This window comes from Balaenoptera acutorostrata, chromosome 13, assembly GCF_949987535.1.
Source record: "Balaenoptera acutorostrata chromosome 13, mBalAcu1.1, whole genome shotgun sequence".
Classification (NCBI taxonomy): domain Eukaryota; kingdom Metazoa; phylum Chordata; class Mammalia; order Artiodactyla; family Balaenopteridae; genus Balaenoptera; species Balaenoptera acutorostrata.
In genome coordinates, this window is record NC_080076.1 from 66039934 (window position 1) to 66061872 (window position 21939).

Below are 21939 nucleotides of genomic sequence, written 5' to 3' on the forward strand. Positions count from 1 at the left end.
GTGACCCGGATACAGGGGAGGCATCCAGCTGGCTTTGTGGACGTGGTCCCTCCGAGGCCTGCCTTCTGACTGCCTGAGCCCAGCGGCACTCACAGGGCTGGACTGGGGCTGCCGAGGGCTGGGAGCCACAGTGGGCACTGTCTCAGGGTGCAGGGTCACAGCTCTGTCACTTCAGGACCTGGGTGGCAGTGTGAGGGGCTGCAGGTCATGGATCCCCATGTTGGGCTGCACTTTGGGTGGGTGCCTGGGCTGCTGGCCTGTCCCCTCGGGGGCTAGATGGGAGGTGCAGAGCAGCAGGACCTGGGAGCGGTTGGGCCGCTGTGGAGTCTGATACCTGCCCCCTCCCCGCCTCAGCAGCTCGGGGAGGCAGGCAGCCCGGCTCTTCTCCGTACCTCACATGGTGCAGCAGGAGACCACCCTGGCCTACCTGGAGAGCCAGGTCGCCGCAGCGCTCACCCTGCGCTCCAGCCACGAGTACCGCCACTGGCTCCTCCTCTACGTGCGATACCTCGTGAATGAAGGTGAGCTTCCCGGTCGTCCTTCTGTCCTCCCGGGCCCCACTCAGTCCCCGTCCCAACGGGACCCTCCCGAGGGCCCGAGTGTCAGGGCCCAGGTGCAGCAGCCTGGGCTCTGTCCTCCCTCCTCCTGGCTTCCCGTGGTCGCCCCCTGGGGCCCTGGCCTCCCGCTCCCAAGTCAGTGAGGTGGGCAGCTCAGCAGGTGTCCAGCCCCACCACGGGCTGAACCGAGCAGCCCCTGAGGTCACAAGGATTGGCGGCAGGAGGGTGTGGGGGCAGAGGACTCACAGACACAGGCTCAGCTCCCCCTGACCTCGTTGCCCCCTCAGAGCATCGGTGGGCCTGTACCTCTCTTTGTCCTGCCTGGAAGGGCCAGCCTGCTATCCAGCACCTCCCCTCGGCCCTCCAGCCCAGCTTTCCCCACCAGGGCTCTTACACCCATGTCCCCGTCCCAGGATCCCCCTCCTTGCCCCGCCCCGCTCCTTCTGTGGGTCAGCAGACAGCAGGGTGTTGGAAGACGTGACCTCCCACAGCCTCTTGACTCCCTGTGAGGCAGGCGTGGGCTCCGGCCTTGCCAGCCTTCCTCCGCTTGAGCTTGGCCTCCAGGGCCGTGGCCTGGGGATGGCCCTCCCCAGCTCTCCTGTGTCACCACGCAGCCTGGGCCTGGTCATGGAGCTGGCACCCCCACACCCTCTCCTGCCTTTCTTGCTTTGCTTTCAACTCCTCCCCTGTTTTGTTCATGATTTAGAGAAAACAAATTAAGTACGGAAAAGACAGAGAAAAACTTGCCCGACCTCTACGGGTGTAACTTGCAGAATTTGCCCGTCACATTGCCAGACCCCTCCCCCACAGACCCCAGGGATTAGTTCAGTGTGGACTCATCCCGCCCAGACTTAATAAACACTCGGTGTTCCTGCAGCCTTGCTCCTCTGCCGGGCACTCAGGTTACGTGTGGCCTCACCCCCGTACCCCCGGAAAGCCCGCCTCCGGCTCCTCTCTGGTTTCCTCCATCCTGGGTGTCAATTCACTGGGGCTGCCCCCCTAGGGGACACCTCACCTCCACCGCTTGCTTCTCTTTCTCCATCTTCATGCGCGTCTGGCCCAGGGCCCACGCACAACTCCCCTCCCCTCTCTGTCCCTCCTTCCTCCCCTGGGGGAGGAGGACTCGAGCTTCACAGGGACACCAGCTCTCCTCTAAGCATCCTCAGGTTCCACCCTCATCACTGGCTGATTTCCTCCATTCCCTGTGGCCTCGGCTGCCCCCGATTCTGCCTCCAGCGTGGCTGGTGCTCCCTCCATCTGTGCCGTAGCCCCACCTCCTCCTCCGTCTCCTCTGCCCAAACTCATTCCCACACCCATCTTCTCCCGAAGGACACCTCCTGACCCTGTGCATCTGCCCCCACCTCTTCTCTCCAATAGGCCCCCCTCAGCCCACTCCCCTCCTCCCACAGCCCCCACATTCTCCACCCCCTTGGGGGGTCTGTCCCAGAGCTTCCACGTCTCGTCTTCTCTGGCCCAGCACACAGCGGCCACTGCGTGTGTTTCCCGGGATTGGGGGGGTGAGTCAGATCCTCTCGCTATGGCCTCTGAGCGCTGAACTGAGACAAGGAGGCAACAAACTGAGTGTTCTTTCTGCTTTGATGTACACAACAACTTAGCCTGTTCTTGACTTTATTTCTTTTTGTAATGTGTTCCTATTTATGTTTTGTTTTGTTTTTTTGTTTTCTGTAATTAGGGTTTGAATACCGACTCCGAGAAATATGCAAGGACTTACTGGGGCCCGTTCACTCCTCCACTGGAAGCCAATGGGAGTCAACAGTAGTGGTATGTGCCACTTTCCTTTTTGCCACAAGAAATCTCTCCTGAAAAGTAAAGGTGGAAATTGAAAAGTAAGCCAAAGTGCTTTGAAATTCTTCCCTGTTACACTCTTCCAGCACACTGCCGGCGTCAGAGAGAGGGCGAGTTGCCAGCCCACCCACCCTGGCAGGAGCCCTTGGCATAAGGGGCTGAGGGAGCATCCACTCAGCCACGTGCCTGTGCTGGGAAAGCCGCCTGCCGGGGGCTGTGGATTTGTTAGTAGTGAGGCTCATAGTCCGGTCAGGAGGCAGACGTGAGCAAGTAAGCAGTTCAGTCAACAGAGCGGTGATGGGTGTGTCTGGGAGAAAGCGGCGGGGAGACCTCGGAAGAGGACTTGCAGGATGAAACCCCAGGACAGGAATGAGCCTGCTCCGTGGAGACCGGGGAATGTGCTGGTAGAGGTGACAGAAGTACAGAGGGCTTGGCCCATGGAGGCCTCTGTGGCTGGAACATCATTGGCAGAGGAGAGGGTGTGACGTGAGTCCAGAGAGGGCAGGAGGTGGATCCCAGGGACCTTGTGAGGAGCTGGGGTTTAGTCTAGGGCAGTGGGAGCCGGCAGAGGCGTTGGCGCTGATGTAGCAGAGCAGTCGGGACAAGGCAGACCTGGCAGTAGCTGAAGACAACTTGGATCCATGTGGCAGCCACAGAGAAGGGAGAGAAAGCAGATTCAAGATGTATTTTGGAGGCAGAACCTACAAGACTGGGCGGGTGGGTGGTTGGATATGGAGCAGGTGAGGGAAAGAGAATAATGAACGTAATGAAATTGCACAGATGAGACTGTGGCTCACACAAGTGGGTAGAGTGAATTAATCGACTTGGGCAAGGAACAGGTTGGCGGGGAACTGGGGGCATGGTTCGCTCCACTGCTTCACTCAGCCATTGGGCAGCTGCCGGTGGAGCCCCACTCTGGCCAGGCGTAGCTCGGCAGCCGGCTGCAGCAAGCAAGGCTCAGGGGCCCCGCCTTCATGGGGACAGAGGCAGATTGGAGACAAATGAGCAAGTACATGTAACATGTTGGCGGGGATGGGTCCTGTGAACACCAATGAAGAGGGCAGGGGTGCGGAGTGCTGATGGGGCGCTGTTTTACATTCAGTGATCGAGGAAGCCCTGACTGATGGACAGAGATCAAAGGAGGTAAGGGAGGAAGCCCCGCAGATATCTGGGGGAAGAACATCCAGGCAGAGGGAACAGTGAGGACAAAGGCCCTGAGGTATGAGGGTTCGAGTGTAAAAGGAGCAGCTGAGCAGAGGTGATGGGAGGGTGAAATAGGTGAAAGATTGGAGGGTCGGTCCTGGGAGGACTCTGGAGGTCTTGGTGTGTACTTGGCCTCCATTTTTTATTTTGTTGCTGTAGATGTTAATTTAGTTGGTTACTAGAATCCTAAGTTCAAAATCAGTTCTCTTTAGAGTTTTGAAGGTATTGTGCCACAGACTTTTAGCATTTGCTGCTGTTGCTAAAACTGCCACCAGTCCGTTTTCCACTGCTTTGTAAGTTCTTTCGGGATCCTGCCTTGGTGCTTTCAAGTCTCACAAAGCTCTCGGTCTATGTCTTTCATTCATTCTGTGGACTTTACTTAGAGGCTGTCTTTGGTTATAGCTTCCCTTTCATTTCCCTCATCACCAGAGAGGTAGCATGTCCTCCCTTCTTAAAATCTGCTCCATCATGTTTTATAGTTCTAATTCTCCTTGAAATTTTCATTTTAGTCTTTTGATCTTCTTGAGCACAGTAAGCTTAGTTATTTTATTTTAAAGTTGCATGTCTAATAGTTCTAGTATCAGGAGCCCTTGTGGGTCTGTCTCTATTGCCTATAAATGTTTCTACTGGTTCTCGTTCACGTTATCTTATCTCCTCAAGTGCCTGGTTATTTTCAACTGTCTGCTGGACATGGTATTTGAAAAATTACTTGTAGAAATGGCTTGAGCCTCAGGTGATGTTGCTTTTGCACAGAGCATTTTATTTGCTTCAGTGCCAGCTCTTAAGGCACCCGCTCTGCAGGGTCTCAACCCGGTCGGGATGGAGGTTTTCTGGGCTGCCTGGGGACTTTTCAGAGCTGGGCACTGGCTGGTGCAGGGGCTGGTTTCCTTCCAGTTTACCCTTATTCTAGGGTCGGGTCATCCCTTGGGGATACCAGCACAAAGAAGGGGTGGTTTACCAGGGACCCCCACTTTTCATGGGCCTTAGGCCCCTGCTTTGGTCCCCCGGGCTCTCAACTCTGACAGAAGCCCACTCAGCCTCTTCCTCATCAGTACATGTTCCCAAGGCCAAGGTGTCCCTCTGGATTCCTGCCTTCCCCCACCCTGGCTCAGTCCTTCACCCCAGCACATTAGCTCTTGGAGTTCTGCTTCTGCTTATCCAGCTTTGTTCCCTGTCCTCAACAGGAAGGGTGTTCTGAATTACCTGCAGTAGTCAAGCTGTTTCCCAGCACACCTCACCTCTGGGGCAGCCTGACAGGCCATCTGCTTGTGGGGTGGGGGAGCACGTGTCTGACAAAGCCCTACCCTTGGCCAGGTTGTGGGGCCTCACTCTGTGCCCAGCTGCCACTCTGGGGGCCTGAGCCCGAGACGTTAGCCAGAGCTCTACATAGAGGTTCTCTGTCTCAGCCTGAAGGTGGGCACTCTAGGCCAAGGTGGGGTGGGGAACACAGGCAGGCCACCGGTTACCAGCCGTGCACCCTCCTCTCCCCCTCCTTCCTGCTGTTCTTGCTGACCCCAAGCTTTGTCCAGGAGAGCCTGTGGCTCCCTTCCCAGGAGCATCATCAGTGCTATGCTACCTGCTTTTTACCTCTGCCAACTGCCTAAAACCACTGGTCTGCTCGGGGTCCCCAGTATCTATGACAAATGCTTTCAACTGCAGGTAAATGATACCCTGTCTAGTGGTGGCTGAAGTAGTTTTATTCTGTCCTCCAAAACAAGTCCTTTGGAGTTAAGTGGAGGTCTGTATCTCTGTGATTCTCTTGGCCTCTCCCTCATGTCATAAGATGGCTTTCATGTCCAACTGAAGGAAGGAAGACAGAAGGAAGCCAGTACCAGTAGCATCCACCCTCTTAAAAGGAAAGCCAGCCCATGCCTCACAGCAGCCAGCAGACCACTTGGGCACCCCCATTGGGAGGGAGGCCAGGAAGGCAAGCTGTGAAGACTATGGCGGGGAAGTCTTGGAGCAGGTCTGGACAGAGCTAACTCCTGCTGTCTGCCACATCCCCTTCTGGCCTCAGCACTCTTCTGAATTTATGCTTTTTTTTTTTTTAATACATCTTTACTGGAGTATAATTGCTTCACAATACTGTGTTAGTTTGTGTTGTACAACAAAGTGAATCAGCTATATGTATACATATATCCCCATATCCCCTCCCTCTTGAGCCTCCCTCCCACCTTCCCGATCCCATCCCTCTAGGTGGTCACAAAGCACCAAACTGATCTCCCTGTATTATGCCACTGCTTCCCACTAGCTATCTGTTTTACATTTGGTAGTGTATATATGTCGATGCTAGTCTCACTTCGCCCCAGCTTCCCCTCCCCGCCCCGTGTCCTCAAGTCCATTCTCTATGTCTGCATCTTTATTCCTGGCTTGTCACTACGTTCATCAGTACCATTTTTTTCTTTTTTTAGATTCCATATATATGCGTTAGCATACGGTATTTGTTTTTCTCTTTGTGACTTACTTCACTCTGTATGACAGACTCTAGGTCCATCCACCTTACTACAAATAACTCAATTTCATTTCTTTGTATGGCTGAGTAATATTCCATCGTATATATGTGCCACATCTTCTTTATCCATTCATCTGTCAGTGGGCATTTAGGTTGCTTCCATGTCCTGGCTATTGTAAATAGTGCTGCAATGAACATTGTGGTACATGTCTCTTTTTGAATTATGGTTTTCTCAGGGTATATGCCCAGTAGTGGGATTGCTGGGTCATATGGTAGTTCTATGTTTAGTTTTTTAAGGAACCTCCATACTGTTCTCCATGGTGGCTGTATCAATTTACCTTCCCACCAATGGTGCAGGAGGGTTCCCTTTTCACCATACCCTTTCCAGCATTTATTGTTTCTAGATTTTTTGATAATGGCCATTCTGACTGGCATGAGGTGATGCCTCATTGTAGTTTTGATTTGCATTTCACTAATAATTAAGTGATGTTGAGCATCTTTTCACGTGCCTCTTGGCCATCTGTATGTCTTCTTTGGTGAAATGTCTATTTAGGTCTTCCACCCTTTTTTTTTTCTTTTTTTTTTTTTCTTTTTGGCTACATTGGGTCTTCATTGCTATGCATGGGCTTTCTGTAGTTGCGGTGAGCGGGGGCTACTCTTCGTTGCGGTGTGCAGGCTTCTCAGTGTAGTGGCTTCTCTCATTGCAGAGCACAGGCTCTAGGCACGCAGGCTTCAGTAGTTGTAGCATGTAGGCTCAGTAGTTGTGGTGCACGGGCTTAGTTGCTCAGCAGCATGTGGGGTCTTCCCAGACTAGGGCTCGAACCCGTGTCCCCTGCATTGGCAGGCGGATCCTTAACCACTGCGCCACCAGGGAAGCCCTTCCGCCCATTTTTTAATTGGGTTGTTTGTTTTTTTTGATATTGAGCTCCTTACCGTCTCTTCATCTTGATATGGGGAGCAGAGGGGGTGAATTGAGTATGAGCCCTCTGTCTTCTTGTTGAGTTTCTTTGTGAACACTCTCATGGTGAGAATTGGCCATTCAAATGAAACTGGTCCTCAGGATGGCTGGGAAATGGAGCTGGGGATGGAGAGTGCTGCCAACGAGTAATGCTGACTCTAGATTTAAGAGCCACTTGTATTTCCTGTTGAAATATGTTGGTGTCATTTGTTTTTCTTATTGGTTTGTAGGAATTCTTTATATTTTGGGAAAATTTGTGATATGAGCTGCCAGCGCATCTCAGGGGACCCCCAAAATCCAGATTTCTTTCCCTCAAAGATCACGGCTCATTGTGTACAGGAGGGAGACAGTAAGCAGAGGGTTGGGCACTAAGCAGCCGTCCTTCGGGTGCGTGCGTGACTGCCGGCCTCTGAATCCCCAGCCGGACCCTGCTCTTGGGAAGCTTCCGTCCACCAAGATCTTCATTGTAGGACCTGTGACACTGACCTGAGAAGTGGTGATGAGCTGTGTCCAGGCTGGTGGCTGAAACAGTGGGCAGCACCATCCATTTCTGAGAACCCAGGCTGGGAGGTGGTACTGGTGGCTGTTGGTATTGATACCAGCCACACCAGCCTTCCGGCCAGAGGGCACATCCTCTGTCTGATAGTTTGCCCCTGGTGCCACAGGCAGACAGAATGTTTTGCTTTGCTTATAGCAGTTTATTTCATTCCCTTTCATTTTTTTAAATTGCGTTTTTCAGGGTTTTTAATTTTAAATTTATTTTGAATGATAATGTAGTCACATACCTCAAAAATTAAAAGGTACAGTAGTTTTGAAATAAGTTTTGAAATCAGGAAGTATGAGACTGCCACCTTACATCATCTTTTTCAAGATTCATATGGCTATTTGGGGTCCCTTGGGATTCCATAAGACTTGTAGGATGGATTTTTCTATTTCTGTGAAACATGCTGGTAGGATATTGATAGGGAGTGCATTAAATCTATAGATTGCTTTTGGTATTATTGACATCTTAACCATATTAATAAGTCTTCTAATCCATGAACATGGGATGTCTTTCCACTTATTTATATCTTCTTTAATTTCTTTCAGCAACATTGTGTAGTTTTCAGTATACTAGTCTTTCGCCTCCTTGGTTAAGTTTATTCCTAAGTATTTTGTTCTTTTGGAGCTTATTGCAACTGGAATTGTTTTCTTAATTTCTTTTCCAGATTGTTGGTTGTCAGTATATAAAAACGCAGCTGATTTTTGTGTGTTGATTTCATGTTCTGCACACTTGCTGTATTCATTTATTAGTTCTAATGGGTTTTTTTCCGGAATCTTTAGGGTTTTCTACATATAAGATTATGTTGTCTGCAAACGAATAAGTTTACTTCTTCCTTTCAGATTTGGGTGTCTTTTATTTATTTTTCTTGCCTCATTGTTCTGGGTAGGACTTTTTAGTATTATGTTGAATAGAAGTGAAAGTGGGATATTCTTGCCTTGTTCCTGACCTTAGAGCAAAAGCTTTCAGTCTTTTAACACTGAGTATGATGCTAGCTGTGGTCTTTTCATATATGGCCTTAATTTTATTGAGATAGTTTCCTTCTATTACCAGTTTGTTGATTGTTTTAGTAGTGAAGGGGTGTTGAATTTTGTCAAATGCTTTTTCTGCATCAATTGAGATGATCTTCTGGGATTTTTTTTTCTTCATTCTATTAATGTGGTGTATTACATTGATTGATTTTAGTTTCTTAAACCACCCTTGCATTCCAGGAGTAAATCACACTTAGTCATAGTATATAATCCTTTCCATTTGCTGTTAAATTCTGTTCACTAGTACCAATACCGGTACCAGTCCGCAGCCTGTTAGGAACCAGGTTGCACAGCAGGAGATGAGTGGCAGGCAAGTGGGTGAAGCTTCATCTGCTGCTCCCCATCACTCCCCATCACTCACATTACTTCCTGAACCATCGCTCGCATTACTGCCTGAACCATCCCCCCATCACTCCCATTACCACCTGAACCGTTGCTTGCATTACCACCTGAACCATCCCCCCCATCATTCGCATTACCGCCTGAACCATCTCCCCCATCACTTACATTACTGCCTGAACAATCCCCCCATCACTCCCATTACCTTCCTGAACCATTGCTTGCATTGCTGCCTGAACCATCCCTCCCATCACTCCCATTACTGCCTGAACCACCTCCTGCATCACTTGCATTACTGCCTGAACCATCGCCCCCATCACTCACATTACCACCTGAAGCATCCCCCCATCACTTGCATTACCACCTGAACCATCTCCCGCATCACTTGCATTACCGCCTGAACCATGCTCCCCCCACCACTCGCATTACTTCCTGAACCATTGCTTGCATTACCACCTGAACCATCCCCCCATCACTCACATTATTTCCTGAACCATTGCTCGCATTACCGCCTGAACCATCTCCCACCTCCGACCCCCAGTCCGTGGAAAAATTGTCTTCCACGAAACCGGTCCCTGGTGCCAAAAAGGTTGGGGACCACTGCACTAGTATTTTGTTCAGGACTCATCAGTATTCACAAGGGACATTGGACTGTTTTCTTTCCTTGTAGTGTCTTTGTCTGGCTTTCATATCAGGATAATGCTGGTCTCATACAATGAATCTAAACATGTTCTCTTCTCTTCAGTTTTTTGAGAGAGTATGTGGAGGATTGTTGTTCATTAGTCTTTAAATTTTTGGTAAAATTCACCAGTGAAGCCATCTGGTCAGTCCTGGGCTTTTCTTTGTTGGGAGGTTTTTGATTACTGATTCAATCTCCTTGTTACTTATAGGTCTGTTCACATTTGTTATTTCTTCATGATTCAGTCTTGGTAAGCTGTGTATTTCTAGGAAGTTGTCCATTTTATCTCGGTCATCCGATTTGTTGGTGTACAGTTGTTCATAGTATTCTCTTATTTATACTCCTTTTATTTTTGTGACATCAGTTGCAATGTCCCTATTTCACTTCTGATTTTCATTATTTGAGTCTTCTGTTTTTCTTAGTCCATGTAGCTAAATGCTTGTCAATTTTGATGATCTTTTCAAGGAATTCATTTTTGGTTTTATTATTTTCTCTATAGTTTTTCTGTTCTCCATTTTACTGATTTTCTGATATGTATGATTTTCTTCTTCTTGTTTTGGGTTTAGTTTGCTTTTATTTTTCTAGTTTTGTTAAATGGAATGTTGTGTTATTGATTTGATTTGTGAATCTTTCTTTGTAGATTCTTATAGCTATAAATTTCTCTCTAGCCAGTGCTTTTGCTGCATTCCAGTATGTTGTGTTTTCATTTTCATTGTCCCTAGATATTTTTAACTTTCCCTTGTAATTTCTTCTTTGAATCATTGATTGTAACACTGTGTTAATTTCCACATATTTGTGTGTGTTCCAGTTTTTCTTCTGCTGTTGATTTCTAGTTTCATTCCATTGTGATTGGAAAAGACACTTTTATGATTCAGTCTTTTTAAGCTTATTGAGACTTGTTTTGTAGCCTAATATGTGGTCTGTCCTGGTGAATGTTCCACATGCACTTGAGAAAAATGTATATTCTGCTCTTGTTGGGTGGAGTGTTCTGCATATATGTCCTTTAGGTCCAGTTGGTCTATACTGCTTTTCAGGTCCTCTATTTCTTATTGATCTTCTGTCTGCTTGTTCTATCCATTATTGAAAATAGGATATCGAAGTCTTCTGCAAATTGTAGGACTGTCTGATTTCTCCTTTCAATTCAGGTAATGTTTGCACCATGTATTTAGGAACTCTGATGTTTGGTGGGTATATGTTTATAACTGTTACATCTTCTTGGTCAGCTGACCCTTTTATCATTATACAGTGTCCTGTGTCTTATAACAATTTTTGACATAAAGTCTATTTTGTCTATTATTAGTATAGCCATCTCTTTTCTATTTTGCTTATTATTTACATGGGATATCTTTTTGATTCTTTCACTTTCAACCTGTGTATATCCTCCTTTAGATCTAAGTGAGTTCCTTGTAAGCAGCATATAGTTGGATCCTGTTCTTTTATCCATTTTTTGATTAAGGAGTTTAATCCATTTACAACATGTGCTGTATTTCCACTTATGCTATACAAGACTGCTTTTAAATTTTTTAATTTCCCTAAAAGTTTCACTCCTGCTTCTTTCCACAACCTTAGACATTCTGTTGTATTCTACCTATATCTCTTGACCCCAGGTTCCCAGGGGTCTGCAGTTCCCCTGCAGCTTTCACATGCCACAGTGCTCACCACTGCCTTTTGCAGCCTCCGTCCTGATATCTGTACTATGCTACTGTTCCCATCAGTACTCTCCATTCATTTAGGTTTTCTTTAATGCCTTCCAGTAAAGTTTTTTAATTTTCAACACATAGGCCATATGCATCTTTTTTTAGAATTATTCTTAGATATTTTTTAATTGTGGCTATTCTAAGTGATAAGTTGTTTTATGTTTTCTGATTATTCATTGCTGCTGTACATATGCATTTGACTTTGGTATATTAATCACCAGCCATCTTTCTATTATTATTATTAATTTGTCCATTAATTGTTTTGCATTTTCTATGTGGATTAAACAATGAAGTCATCTCAAATAATCTTTTTATTTCCTATTTTCTAGTTCTAAGTTTTCTAATATTAAATTCTCCTTGATTTCCAGGATAAACCCTACTTGGTCATGAGTTACCATCTTTTTTTTTTTTTGGCCACGCAGCACAGCCAAAAAAAAAAAAAAAAAACACTTTATTGTGAATCTTGGTAGGTCTTCCTTTGTAGGTAATATGTTCTTGTACTTTAGAAATTTTCAGAAATTTTCAGTCTTTTATATCTGAAAATTCTGTATATTTCATTCTAATGTGTCTGGTTATCAGTTTTCCCATATATTACTTGATCAGCACTCAGTGGAACCTTTCAACCTAAGGCCATTCGTTGTTGTTTAATTATGTGAAATATACCCATATTATTTCTTTAAATACTTCCTTCTCTCTTCTTTCTCTGTCTCCTGTGGGATCCATTATGTGGATGTTGGGCCTATCTGCTGCGCTCCACCTGCCTTTGTAGGCAACAGTACAGTTTCTCCTCTTACAGTTTCCCCTCTGCCTGCCTCCCTGCTGAGTGTGGGCTGCTCCTCCATCTGACCTCACTCTGACTTGGTCTTCAGCAGTGTCCAGTCTCCTGCTAATCCCATCTCCTTCAACCACTGTGTTGCTCAAACTTGGTATCTACACTTGGTTCTTTTCTATAATTCATCATCTTGTTACCACACTTGTTTTAACATATTGGCCCTTCTCTTCCAGTGGTCAGTGCTATCAGCTGGTGGTTTTCCCTTTGCAGCAGCCGTGCTCCTCAAGGGTCTGTGTGGTGGAGACCCTGCGTGGCAGTGCATGTTGCAGGAGGGTCCAGGCAGACATGGTGCCACCCAGGGTGGAGGAGGCATAGGCAAGAGCTGAGGGCAGAGACTCCAGGACTATAAAACCAAGGCCAGTCACTGCCACCCAGGCACCTCCTCGCCCCTGGCCTTGACCTCAAGTCCCTGGAGCACATACACATAAGGGAGTGGCCCCTCCAGGATAGCCGTCTGCCTGGCCCTCTGCCCTGGTAGCCTTACTTCCATCCTGCTCTGGAAGGTCAGGCTACTCTGGCCACTAAGCAGTGTAATCAGAGGCCAGCGGTGACTGTGCCAGCAGACTTAGGGGACACGGGAGAGCAGAACCTACCTGGTACCCACCCTTGAACTGTGTCCCTCCCTGGGCCCTGCCACTCCACCCCACGTGCCCAAGCTCAGGTTTTTAGCTGTCCCAGGCCTCCCAGCATACAGAGAAATTGTTCTCATCCATCTGTGGTTTCTCCAGGGGGTGCCCATGGGGCAGATGGGCACAAGGGTCTTTGTTGGGCCAGGGAAACCCCCACAGTCTAGCTCTCCTCACTGTCAGTTGCACTCAGCTGTCACTCCTGTATCCGCAGGGTCTGCGGAAGAGGGACCTGCTGAAGGAGCTGCTGCCAGTCATCGGGCAGAACCTCCGCTTCCAGCGCCTCTTCACCGAGTGTCAGGAACAGCTCGACATCTTGAGGGACAAGTAGCCTGCCCAGCCGCAGCAAGGGCAGGGCCACACTCTCGCCGCTGAGGACACGCAGGTCGGCCTCTTATCTCGCTAGGCTACAGGATGAGGAGACACTGGCAGGAGGTGGGCTGTCCTGCACCTGTACCGGCCCAGCCCCTGGGCACACTTCCCCTGTGTCCTGGGCCTGTTTCTCCCTCAGGGGGAGTGGCTCTGCCTGCAACTCGTTCCTCCCTCCAGGACCCCGGTGCGGAGCTGGGGCTCTGCCCAACTGCCCTGGGGCCAGTGAGGCAGCCCAGGCCTGCCATCTCCAGCACGGTCCCCAGGTGGGCACTAGCCCTGCTACTATAGGCACCGTGCTGCTCCAGCTATGACGAATGAGCCATTTGTGAAAGAGAGAACCGTGAGACGTTAGCGTATTATGCAGTCAGTAGACTGACCTGAGACCTATGTAAAAAGAAAGCCTATTCCAACACATGGACTATTTTTGTACTAGAATTTGCTAACTTGTAATATGGAATTTTCCTTTTGGCCAATAATCAGGATTTCCCTATAAGTCACTTGGACATTGGTCACTTGTAGGAAATTTAAACTCTAATTATGACAGCTACATTGAAAAATAATTGTACTGAAATTAACTTGTCTATCTTCATTTAGTTTTAATTTTTAAATGTTTGTAAAAAGAGACTTTTGGGGGGGATGGGGCAGAGGGTGGGCGATTTCTTTTGTAAGTGTAAAATAAATGAACATGCATTGGATACCAAATGGTCCTGACTTCCCCTGCCTTTTCCTTCTAACTTCCACCTCCCTCCCCTGCACTGTGAATCCCTCGCCTTTGATGTCATCTGATCCCCCAGCCCCTCCATGCAAAAAGTCATTTCACGACGTGGAGTCACTTCCCTGGTCGTGCAGCATCTCAGGCTGAGCTGGGCGAGGGGGCTGGCCACCATGCACCTGTCTTCTCCCAAGCCAGGTGGAGAGGTCCTTGGTTCTCTCTGTGCTGTGCTCTGGGTCCCTGATTGTGCTGGGCACCAAGGAAATCATGTAAGGAAATCCATAAATACAGACTTGAGTTTTCTGAAGAATTATCTGGAAGCTGGGATTTCCTTAGAAAGTGGTCCCGATGCTGACCCACAGGAGAAGAGACAGCCAGAATCACGGAATCCTCACGCCTGGTGAGGGCCAAGCACCTTCTCCCCTGGGTCCTGGACCTCCTCAGCACCTCCCTGCCAGGTGGCCATCCCATTGCCTGTCTCACTCAGAAGTCACGTGGCTGCATGAGAACCAGGCACACGTGCATGCCCGACAGAGCCAGCACACACACTGCATCTGGGCATGGACACCCAGAAGCCAGGCTACAAGTGTGAGCTTTTCTCTGAGGAATGAGGAGCCAGAGATGCTGCACAGGCATTGAGAACTCTGGAGCCCCAGGATGCACGCAGCCTCGGAACTGACAGGCCTGCCTGGGATCCAAACCAGGAAAAACGTGGGCCTCACTTTTTAGCTGTCAAAGGGAGGTGAGGTTAAGAAAACATGCAGTTTGTGAGGACCAACTGGGATCACAGAGGCAAAGTCATAGCGCTGAGCACATGTTCCCGTGAAGAAAACTTTGACAATCAGTGTGTTTATACACTATTATTTGGACAGGAGAGGAGACAAGCAGCAGAAAGACTGGTTGGAAACTTCTGCTTCCAGCCAAGATGGATTGACAGGGACCAAATTGACCCCCTTCTGCCTGAAACAACCAAAGGAACCAGTCAAAATACATGAAACAATGGTCTCAAGGCACTCGATATCAGAAAACAAAGGACAGTGATCCCTGGGAGATGGAAAACAAAGAAGATGAGCCCTGTGACTGCCCCAGCTTCCTACCTGGAGAGAGAGTTTCCAGGCTGCAGCAAAGTGAGGGGAAGCTGAGGTAGAGCCCAACAGAAGAGTTGAAGACATGAAGCTGAGAGCCCAGGAAGACCAAGGCAGCTAGAGTTTTCAGGACAGAATCCCAGAGAGGAGGGAGCTCCATGGAGAGAGAACCCTGGAGCTCAGCAGAGGGAGTGCCTTTGCATATTCAGCTGCATACTGATCAGTGCTTGTGTGATAAGGAAACGGCTGAGGCCAGGCAAAGAACCATCTGAAAGGATTAGGGTGAAAATTGTCTAGTTGTCACCCAGGGCTGGGAATAGTACCTGTTCCTACCAACAGGACTAGAAAAACTCATAACTCACAGGCTTGGGATAGAAGAGTACTCAGGAAGTCTTGCCTCAGTTTTGGAGAATAATTAGAGCACTGATCCAGATCCATCTAACAGAAAATAAAGCAAGACCCAAAAGGATCAAATTGTTTCCAAGTAATTAATTACATTGCAAACCAAAGTTCAAGAGAATTTATAAGAATACAGAGGTACCCAACATCCAACAAGGTAAAGTTTACAGTGTCTGGCATCCTCACCAGGCATACAAAGAAGCAGGAACACAATGCAAAATGAGAATAAGCAATCTTACTGATCAGTCAAAACTGGCCTAGAAGTTACACGGATATTAGAATTAGCAGAGAAAGACATTAAAACATTCAATATAACACTATTCCTTATGTTCAAAAAAGTTAAGTGGAGACATAGAAGACCGTAACAAGGAAGTTGCAATCAAACTTCTAGAGATGAAAACCTGTAACATGGAGTTGAAAAATGTGTGGAATAGGATTAATGACAGATTAGACATTGCAGAAAAGATTAGTGAACTTGAAGGCAAAGCAATAAAAATGCTCCAGGGCTTCCCTGGTGGCACAGTGGTTGAGAATCCGCCTGCCAACGCGGTGGACACGGGTTCAATCCCTGGTCCGGGAAGATCCCACATGCCATGGAGCAACTAAGCCCGTGCACCACAACTACTGAGCCTGTGCTCTAGAGCCCGTGAGCCACAACTACTGAGCCCATGTGCTGCAACTACTGAAGCCCGCGCTCCACAACGAGAGAAGCCACCTCAATGAGAAGCCTGCACACCACAACGAAGAGTAGCCCCCGCTCGCCGCAACTAGAGAAAGCCCACACACAGCAACGAAGACCCAACACAGCCAAAAATAAATAAATTAAAAAAAAATGCTCCAAAGCAGACAATCCAAAGGAGGAAAGAAAAGAATAGAGCATCAGTAAGCCATGGGACAATGTCAGATAGCCTAATACACAGGTAACTGAAGTCCTCAAAGGAAAGGAGACAGAAGGTGGTGATAAGAAAAAGTATTTGAATAAATAACGGCCAAAAATTTGCCCCACCCTTCTTGCTGTCCCTTGTGCTCCTACAGGCAACCTCTGTGCCACTGTGCCCTCATCCCTACCCATGATGCCATGCCTGCTGACCTCCCTACCCCTGTCCACTGATGCTCCACACCTTCCCACTACCTCTGCCTGCTGACCTTGTTTGCACGCAGAGCACTGGGTGTATCTTCCTGGGCTGTATCTCCCTGCCTCTCTCCAAGTTCTGACCTGATCCCCTTAGGCCCCTCCCAGCTTCAGCCTCCAGATCACCTGTGAGAGGAGTCAGAGCCCTTTACACATTAGGCTGGTGCTGTGGGAGGTTGTATATACCTGCAGCAGGTACACTGAGGAGATAAGGCAAAACCCATTGTCTCTTTCCATGTTAAGTCTATTATTCCTGTTCTCTCATATATATGGCAAATATTTTCTCAGTTCTTCATCTTTAAATTTTATTTGTGTGTTAATTTAAGCTTTTAATTTTTGTGAAATTTAATTTTTGTTCTTTTTTTTAATATAATTTTTAAAAAATATTTATTTATTTGGCTGCTCCGGATCTTAGTTGCTGCTCATGGGATCTTCGTTGCCATGTGCGGGATCTTTGTTGTGGTATGTAGGATTTTTAGTTGTGGCATGTGGGATCTAATTCCCTGACCAGGAATCAAACCCTGGCCCCCTGCATTGGGAACACGGAGTCTTAACTGCTGGACCACCAGGGAAGTCCCTAATTTTTGTTCTTTTGTAACTTATTTTAACCTTAGGACACTTCACCAGATACATGGATGGCAATTAAAATAAGCACAAAAAAAGATGTTCAATGTCACCAGTCATTTAGAAAATGCAAATTAAAACCACAGTGATATAACAGCACATACCTATTAGAATGTCATAAAGTTAAGAATATATATAAAATACTGAGTATTGAGGATGTGGAGCAACTGGAGCTTTCATATATTGCCAACAGGAAGGCACAAGAGTATAGTCACCTTAAATAGTTTGACAGTTCCTTGCAAAGTTAAACATACACTCATCAGAGGACCCAGGTATTCCACTCTTAGGTTTTTGTTTTTGTTTTGTTTTTAAAGATACATAACATTTTTCATCACAAGGATATCTCATGTTTCCCTTTAAAAAAAAATAACGGCTTTACTGAGATAAAATTCTCATAACATGTAACTCACCTATTTAAAATGTACAATTCAGTGGTTTTTAGGATAGTTACACATATGTGCAACCATCACCAGTTACTATTAGAATATTTTCATCACCTCAAAAAGAAACCTCATGCCCTTTATCATGCTCCATCCCCCCATCCCTACCATCCCTAAGCAACCACCAGTCTACTTTCTGTCTCTATATGCTTGCCTATTCCAGTATTTCATACAAATGGAATCATAGACTGTGGTATTTTGTGACTGGCTTCTTACATAGCATAATGTTTACAAGATTCAATCATATATCAGTACTTCACTCCTTTTTATGGTCAAGTAATATTTCATTGTATGGGTATACCTCATTTTGCTTCTCCAGTCATCCACTGATAGACGTGCGGGTTGTTTCCAATTTTTGGTGATTATGCATAATGCTGCGCTAAACATCTGTGAACAAGTTGTGTGGACATGTTTTCATTTCTCATGGATATATGTGTAGGAGTAGAATTAGTAGCTAATAATGTGACTATAATTGTTTGAGGAATTGCTGTACTGCCTTCCAAGTGACTGCACCATTTTACATTCATACCAGCAGTGTATGAGGATTCTGATTTCTCCACATTCTCACCAACAATTCTTTTTTTCTTTTTGGCCACGCCTCACGGCTTGTGGGATCTCAGTTCCCCAGCCAGGGATCAAAGCCAGGCGCCCAGCAGTGGAAGTGTGGAGTCCTAGTCACTGGACCGCCAGGGAATTCCCTCACCAACAATTCTTATTGTCTGATTTTTTCTATTATAGTCATCTGAGTGGGTGGTTCTTTTTTTTCTTCTTGCTTTTTTTTTTTAACATCTTTATTGGAGTATAATTGCTTTACAATGTTGTGTTAGTTTCTGCTGTATAACAAGGTGAATCAGCTATACGTATACATATATCCCCATATCCCCTCCCTCTTGCGTCTTCTTCCCACCCTCCCTATCCCACCCCTCTAGGTGGTCACAAAGCACCCAGCTGATCTCCCTGTGCTATGCGGCTGCTTCCCACTAGCTAACTATTTTACATTTGGTAGTGTATATATGTCAATGCCACTCTCTCACTTAGTCCCAGCTTACCCTTCCCCCTGACTGGGTGGTTTTGATTTGCATTTCTCTAGTGACAAAACATGTTGACCATTTTTTAATGTGTTTATTGGCCATTTGAATATCTTATTTGGAGAAATGTCTATTCCGAGTCTTTGCTAACTTTTTTAAATTATTATTTATTTATTTACTTATGGCTGTGTTGGGTCTTCGTTTCTGTGCAAGGGTTTTCTCTAGTTGCGGCAAGCGGAGGCCACTCTTCATCGCGGTGCGCGGGCCTCTCACTATCGCGGCCTCTCTTGTTGCGGAGCACAGGCTCCAGACGCGCAGGCTCAGTAATTGTGGCTCACGGGCCTAGTTGCTCCGCGGCATGTGGGATCTTCCCAGACCAGGGATCGAACCCGTGTCCTCTGCATTGGCAGGCAGATTCTAAACCACTGCGCCACCAGGGAAGCCCCTTTGCTAACTTTTAAATTGGGTTATTTGTCTTTATTATTGAGTTGTGGGAGTTTTTTTATACATTCTACATACAAATTCCTTATCAGATATATGGTTTACAAATATTTCCTCCCATTCTGTATATTTACTTTCTTGATAGTGTCTTTGAAGCATAGAAGTTTTCAGTTTTGATGAAGTCCATCTATTTTTCTTTCGTTGCCTGCGCTTCTTTGGTCTCATCTAAGAAACCATTGCCAAATCCAAGACCATGCAAATTTACCCCCATGTTTTCTACTAAGAGTTTTATAATTTAAACTCTTACATTCAGAACTTTGATCCATTTTGAGTAAATACTTGTATATGGTGTGAGGTAAGAATCCAACTTCACTATTCTGTTTGAGGCTACCCAATGTCCCATCAACATTTATGAAAAGTTTGTTCTTTCCCCCATTGAATGGTCTTGCCACCCTTGTTGAGAATCAGTTGACCATAGACACACGGGGTGTTTCTGGACTCAGTTCTATTCCATTGACCTATATGTCTTTTCTTATGCCAATATCACACTGTCTTGATTAATGTTGTTTTACAGTAAGTTTTGAGATCAGGAAGTGTGACTCCTCCAACTTAATTGTTCTATTTCAAGATTTTTTTTGCTATTCTGGAGCCTGTTGAGTTTCCATATTAATTTTAGAATCAGCTTGTCAATTTCTGCAAAGAAGAAAGCTGCAATTCTGATAGGGATTACAATGAATCTGTAGATCAATTTGGGGAAGGCCATCTTAAAATATCTTCCAATTGATGAATACAAACAGATTACCATTTATTTAGGTCTTTAATTTCTTTCAGTAATGTTTTATAGTTTCTGGTATATAAATTTTACAGTTCTTTTATAAAAATTTTCTATGTAATTCTTTTTAATGCTATTATAAATGGAAGTGTTTTTAAAATTTCACTTTCAGATTGTTCACTACAAGTGTATAGAAATACAATTGATTTCTGTATATTACTCTTGTATTCTGCAACCTTGCTAAATTCATTCATTAGTGTTAATAACTTTTACTGGGATCCTTAGGATTTTCTATATATAAGGTCATGACATCTGTGAATATAGTTTTACTTCTTTTCCCACCTAGATGCCTTTTATTTCTTTTTCTTGCCTAATTGCTCTGGCCAGACCCTCTACCTAGTACAACGGTGAATAGAAGTGGCAAGAGTGGACATCCTTGTTTTGTCACTGATCTTAGGGGGGAAGCACCCAGTCTCTCATCATTAAGTATTACACTAATCCTGTTTTTTTATAGATGCCCTTCATCAGATTGAAGAAGTTCCCTTCTAATGCTAATTAATTTATTTTGTACATTGAACCATCCTTGGTTCAAGATAAATCCCACCTGGTAATGGTGTATAATTTGTTTATGTGTCACTGTATTTTTGAGGATTTTTGTGTCCATAGTCATAAGATAGATTGTTTCGCAGTTTATTTGTGAGGTCTTTTTTCTGGGTTTGGTGTCAGGGTGTTGCAAAATGAATAAGTTGGGAAGTATCCCCTCCTCTTCTGTTTCTTTGAAGAACTTGTAAAGAATTAGTAATAATTTTTTTTAATGTTTGGTAGAATTCAGCAGTAAAGCCCTATGGGCTAGTGCTGTTTTTGTGGGTGGTTGTTTTATTACTAATTCTGTCTTTCTGTTTCTTATAGCTCTATTTGTATTGCCTATTTCTACTTTAATCAGTTAGAACAGTTCATCTTTCTAGAAATTTGTTCATTTCATCTAAGTTATCCAATTAATTGGCATATAATTGTTCATAATATTCCTTTATAATCCTTTTTATTTCTGTAAAGTTAGTAATGTCCCCTCTTTCATTTCTGATTCTTATAATCTGAGTTTTCTCTCTTGTGTTCTTGGTCAATATAGCTAAATGTTCAACGATTTTGTTGATCTTTACAGAAAACCAGCTTTTGGTTTCCTTTATTTTCTCTATTGCTTTCCTATTCTTTATTTCATAAATTTATGCTCTAATCTTTATTACTTTCTTTCTTCTGCTTGCTTTAGGTTTAGTTTACTCCTCTTTATCCAGTGTCTTAAGATGGAACGTTATGTGATTAAAGCTATAAAATTTCCCTCTAAGCACTGCCTTAGGAGCATCCTATGAGTTTTGGTATGTTGTGTTCTGGTTTTAATTCATCTCAAATTATTTTCTAATTTCCCTTTTGATTTCTTCTTTGACTCATTGGTCTTTTAGAGTGTGCTGTTTAATTTCCACATATCTGTGAATTTCCCAATTTTATTTTGTTATGGATGTAACTTTATTCCATTGTAGTCATAACGCACTTTGTATTGTTTCTATCCTTTAGATTTACTGAGGTTTGTTTTATGGCTTATGCCAGAAGTGTTCCATATACACTTGAGAAGAACATGTAGTCTATTGTTAAGTGCAGACATGTTGCTCTTTTACAGCCACACCACTTCCCTTTCACCCCATGATCTCCTTAACTCATAGAAACCACTAATCTGTTCTCTACATCTGCAATTTTTCATTTCAAGAATGTAAAATAAAAGGAATCATTCTGTATGTAATCTATTGGTATTGGCTTTTTTCACTCAGGATAATTGAAGATGAATTCAAATTGTTTTATGTATCAATACTTCGTTCCTTTCTATTACTGAATACTATTTCATGGTTATGCTACATAGTTTAACTATTCACCTGTTGAAGGACATCAATCAGGCTGATTCCAGTTTTTGGCTATTACAATTAAAGCTGCTATTAAGGTTTTTGTATAAACATAAATCTTTGTTTTTCTGAGATAAATGCCCAGGAGGACAATTGCATGATACCGTAGATGCAGGTGTAATTTTTTCCTTTCTTTTTTTTCTTTTTTCTTTTGGCCATGCTCCACTGCGCAGTTTGCAGGATCTTAGTTCCCCGACCTGGAATTGAACCCATGCCACGGCAATGAAAGTGCTGAGTCCTAACCACTAGACCACCAGGAAACTCCCT

At 45.3% G+C, this 21939-nt stretch overlaps 1 protein-coding gene across 5 annotated transcripts in view; it reads left to right on the forward strand.

Moving 5' to 3' along the window:
- Positions 1-13730, forward strand: part of LOC103014462 (protein HIRA) — a 76019-nt gene extending 62289 nt beyond the window's left edge. For 4 of the 5 annotated variants that reach the window (XM_057526474.1, XM_057526476.1, XM_057526477.1 and 1 more), the window contains 3 exons: positions 355-521; positions 2251-2339; positions 12936-13730. In XM_057526474.1, coding sequence (XP_057382457.1) covers positions 355-521; positions 2251-2339; positions 12936-13052 — 373 coding nt within the window. In that variant the 3' untranslated portion in view covers positions 13053-13730. The remainder of the gene's footprint in view (positions 1-354; positions 522-2250; positions 2340-12935) is intronic. The other variant, XM_057526475.1, reaches the window with a different exon arrangement.
- The last annotated feature ends 8209 nt before the right edge of the window (positions 13731-21939 follow it).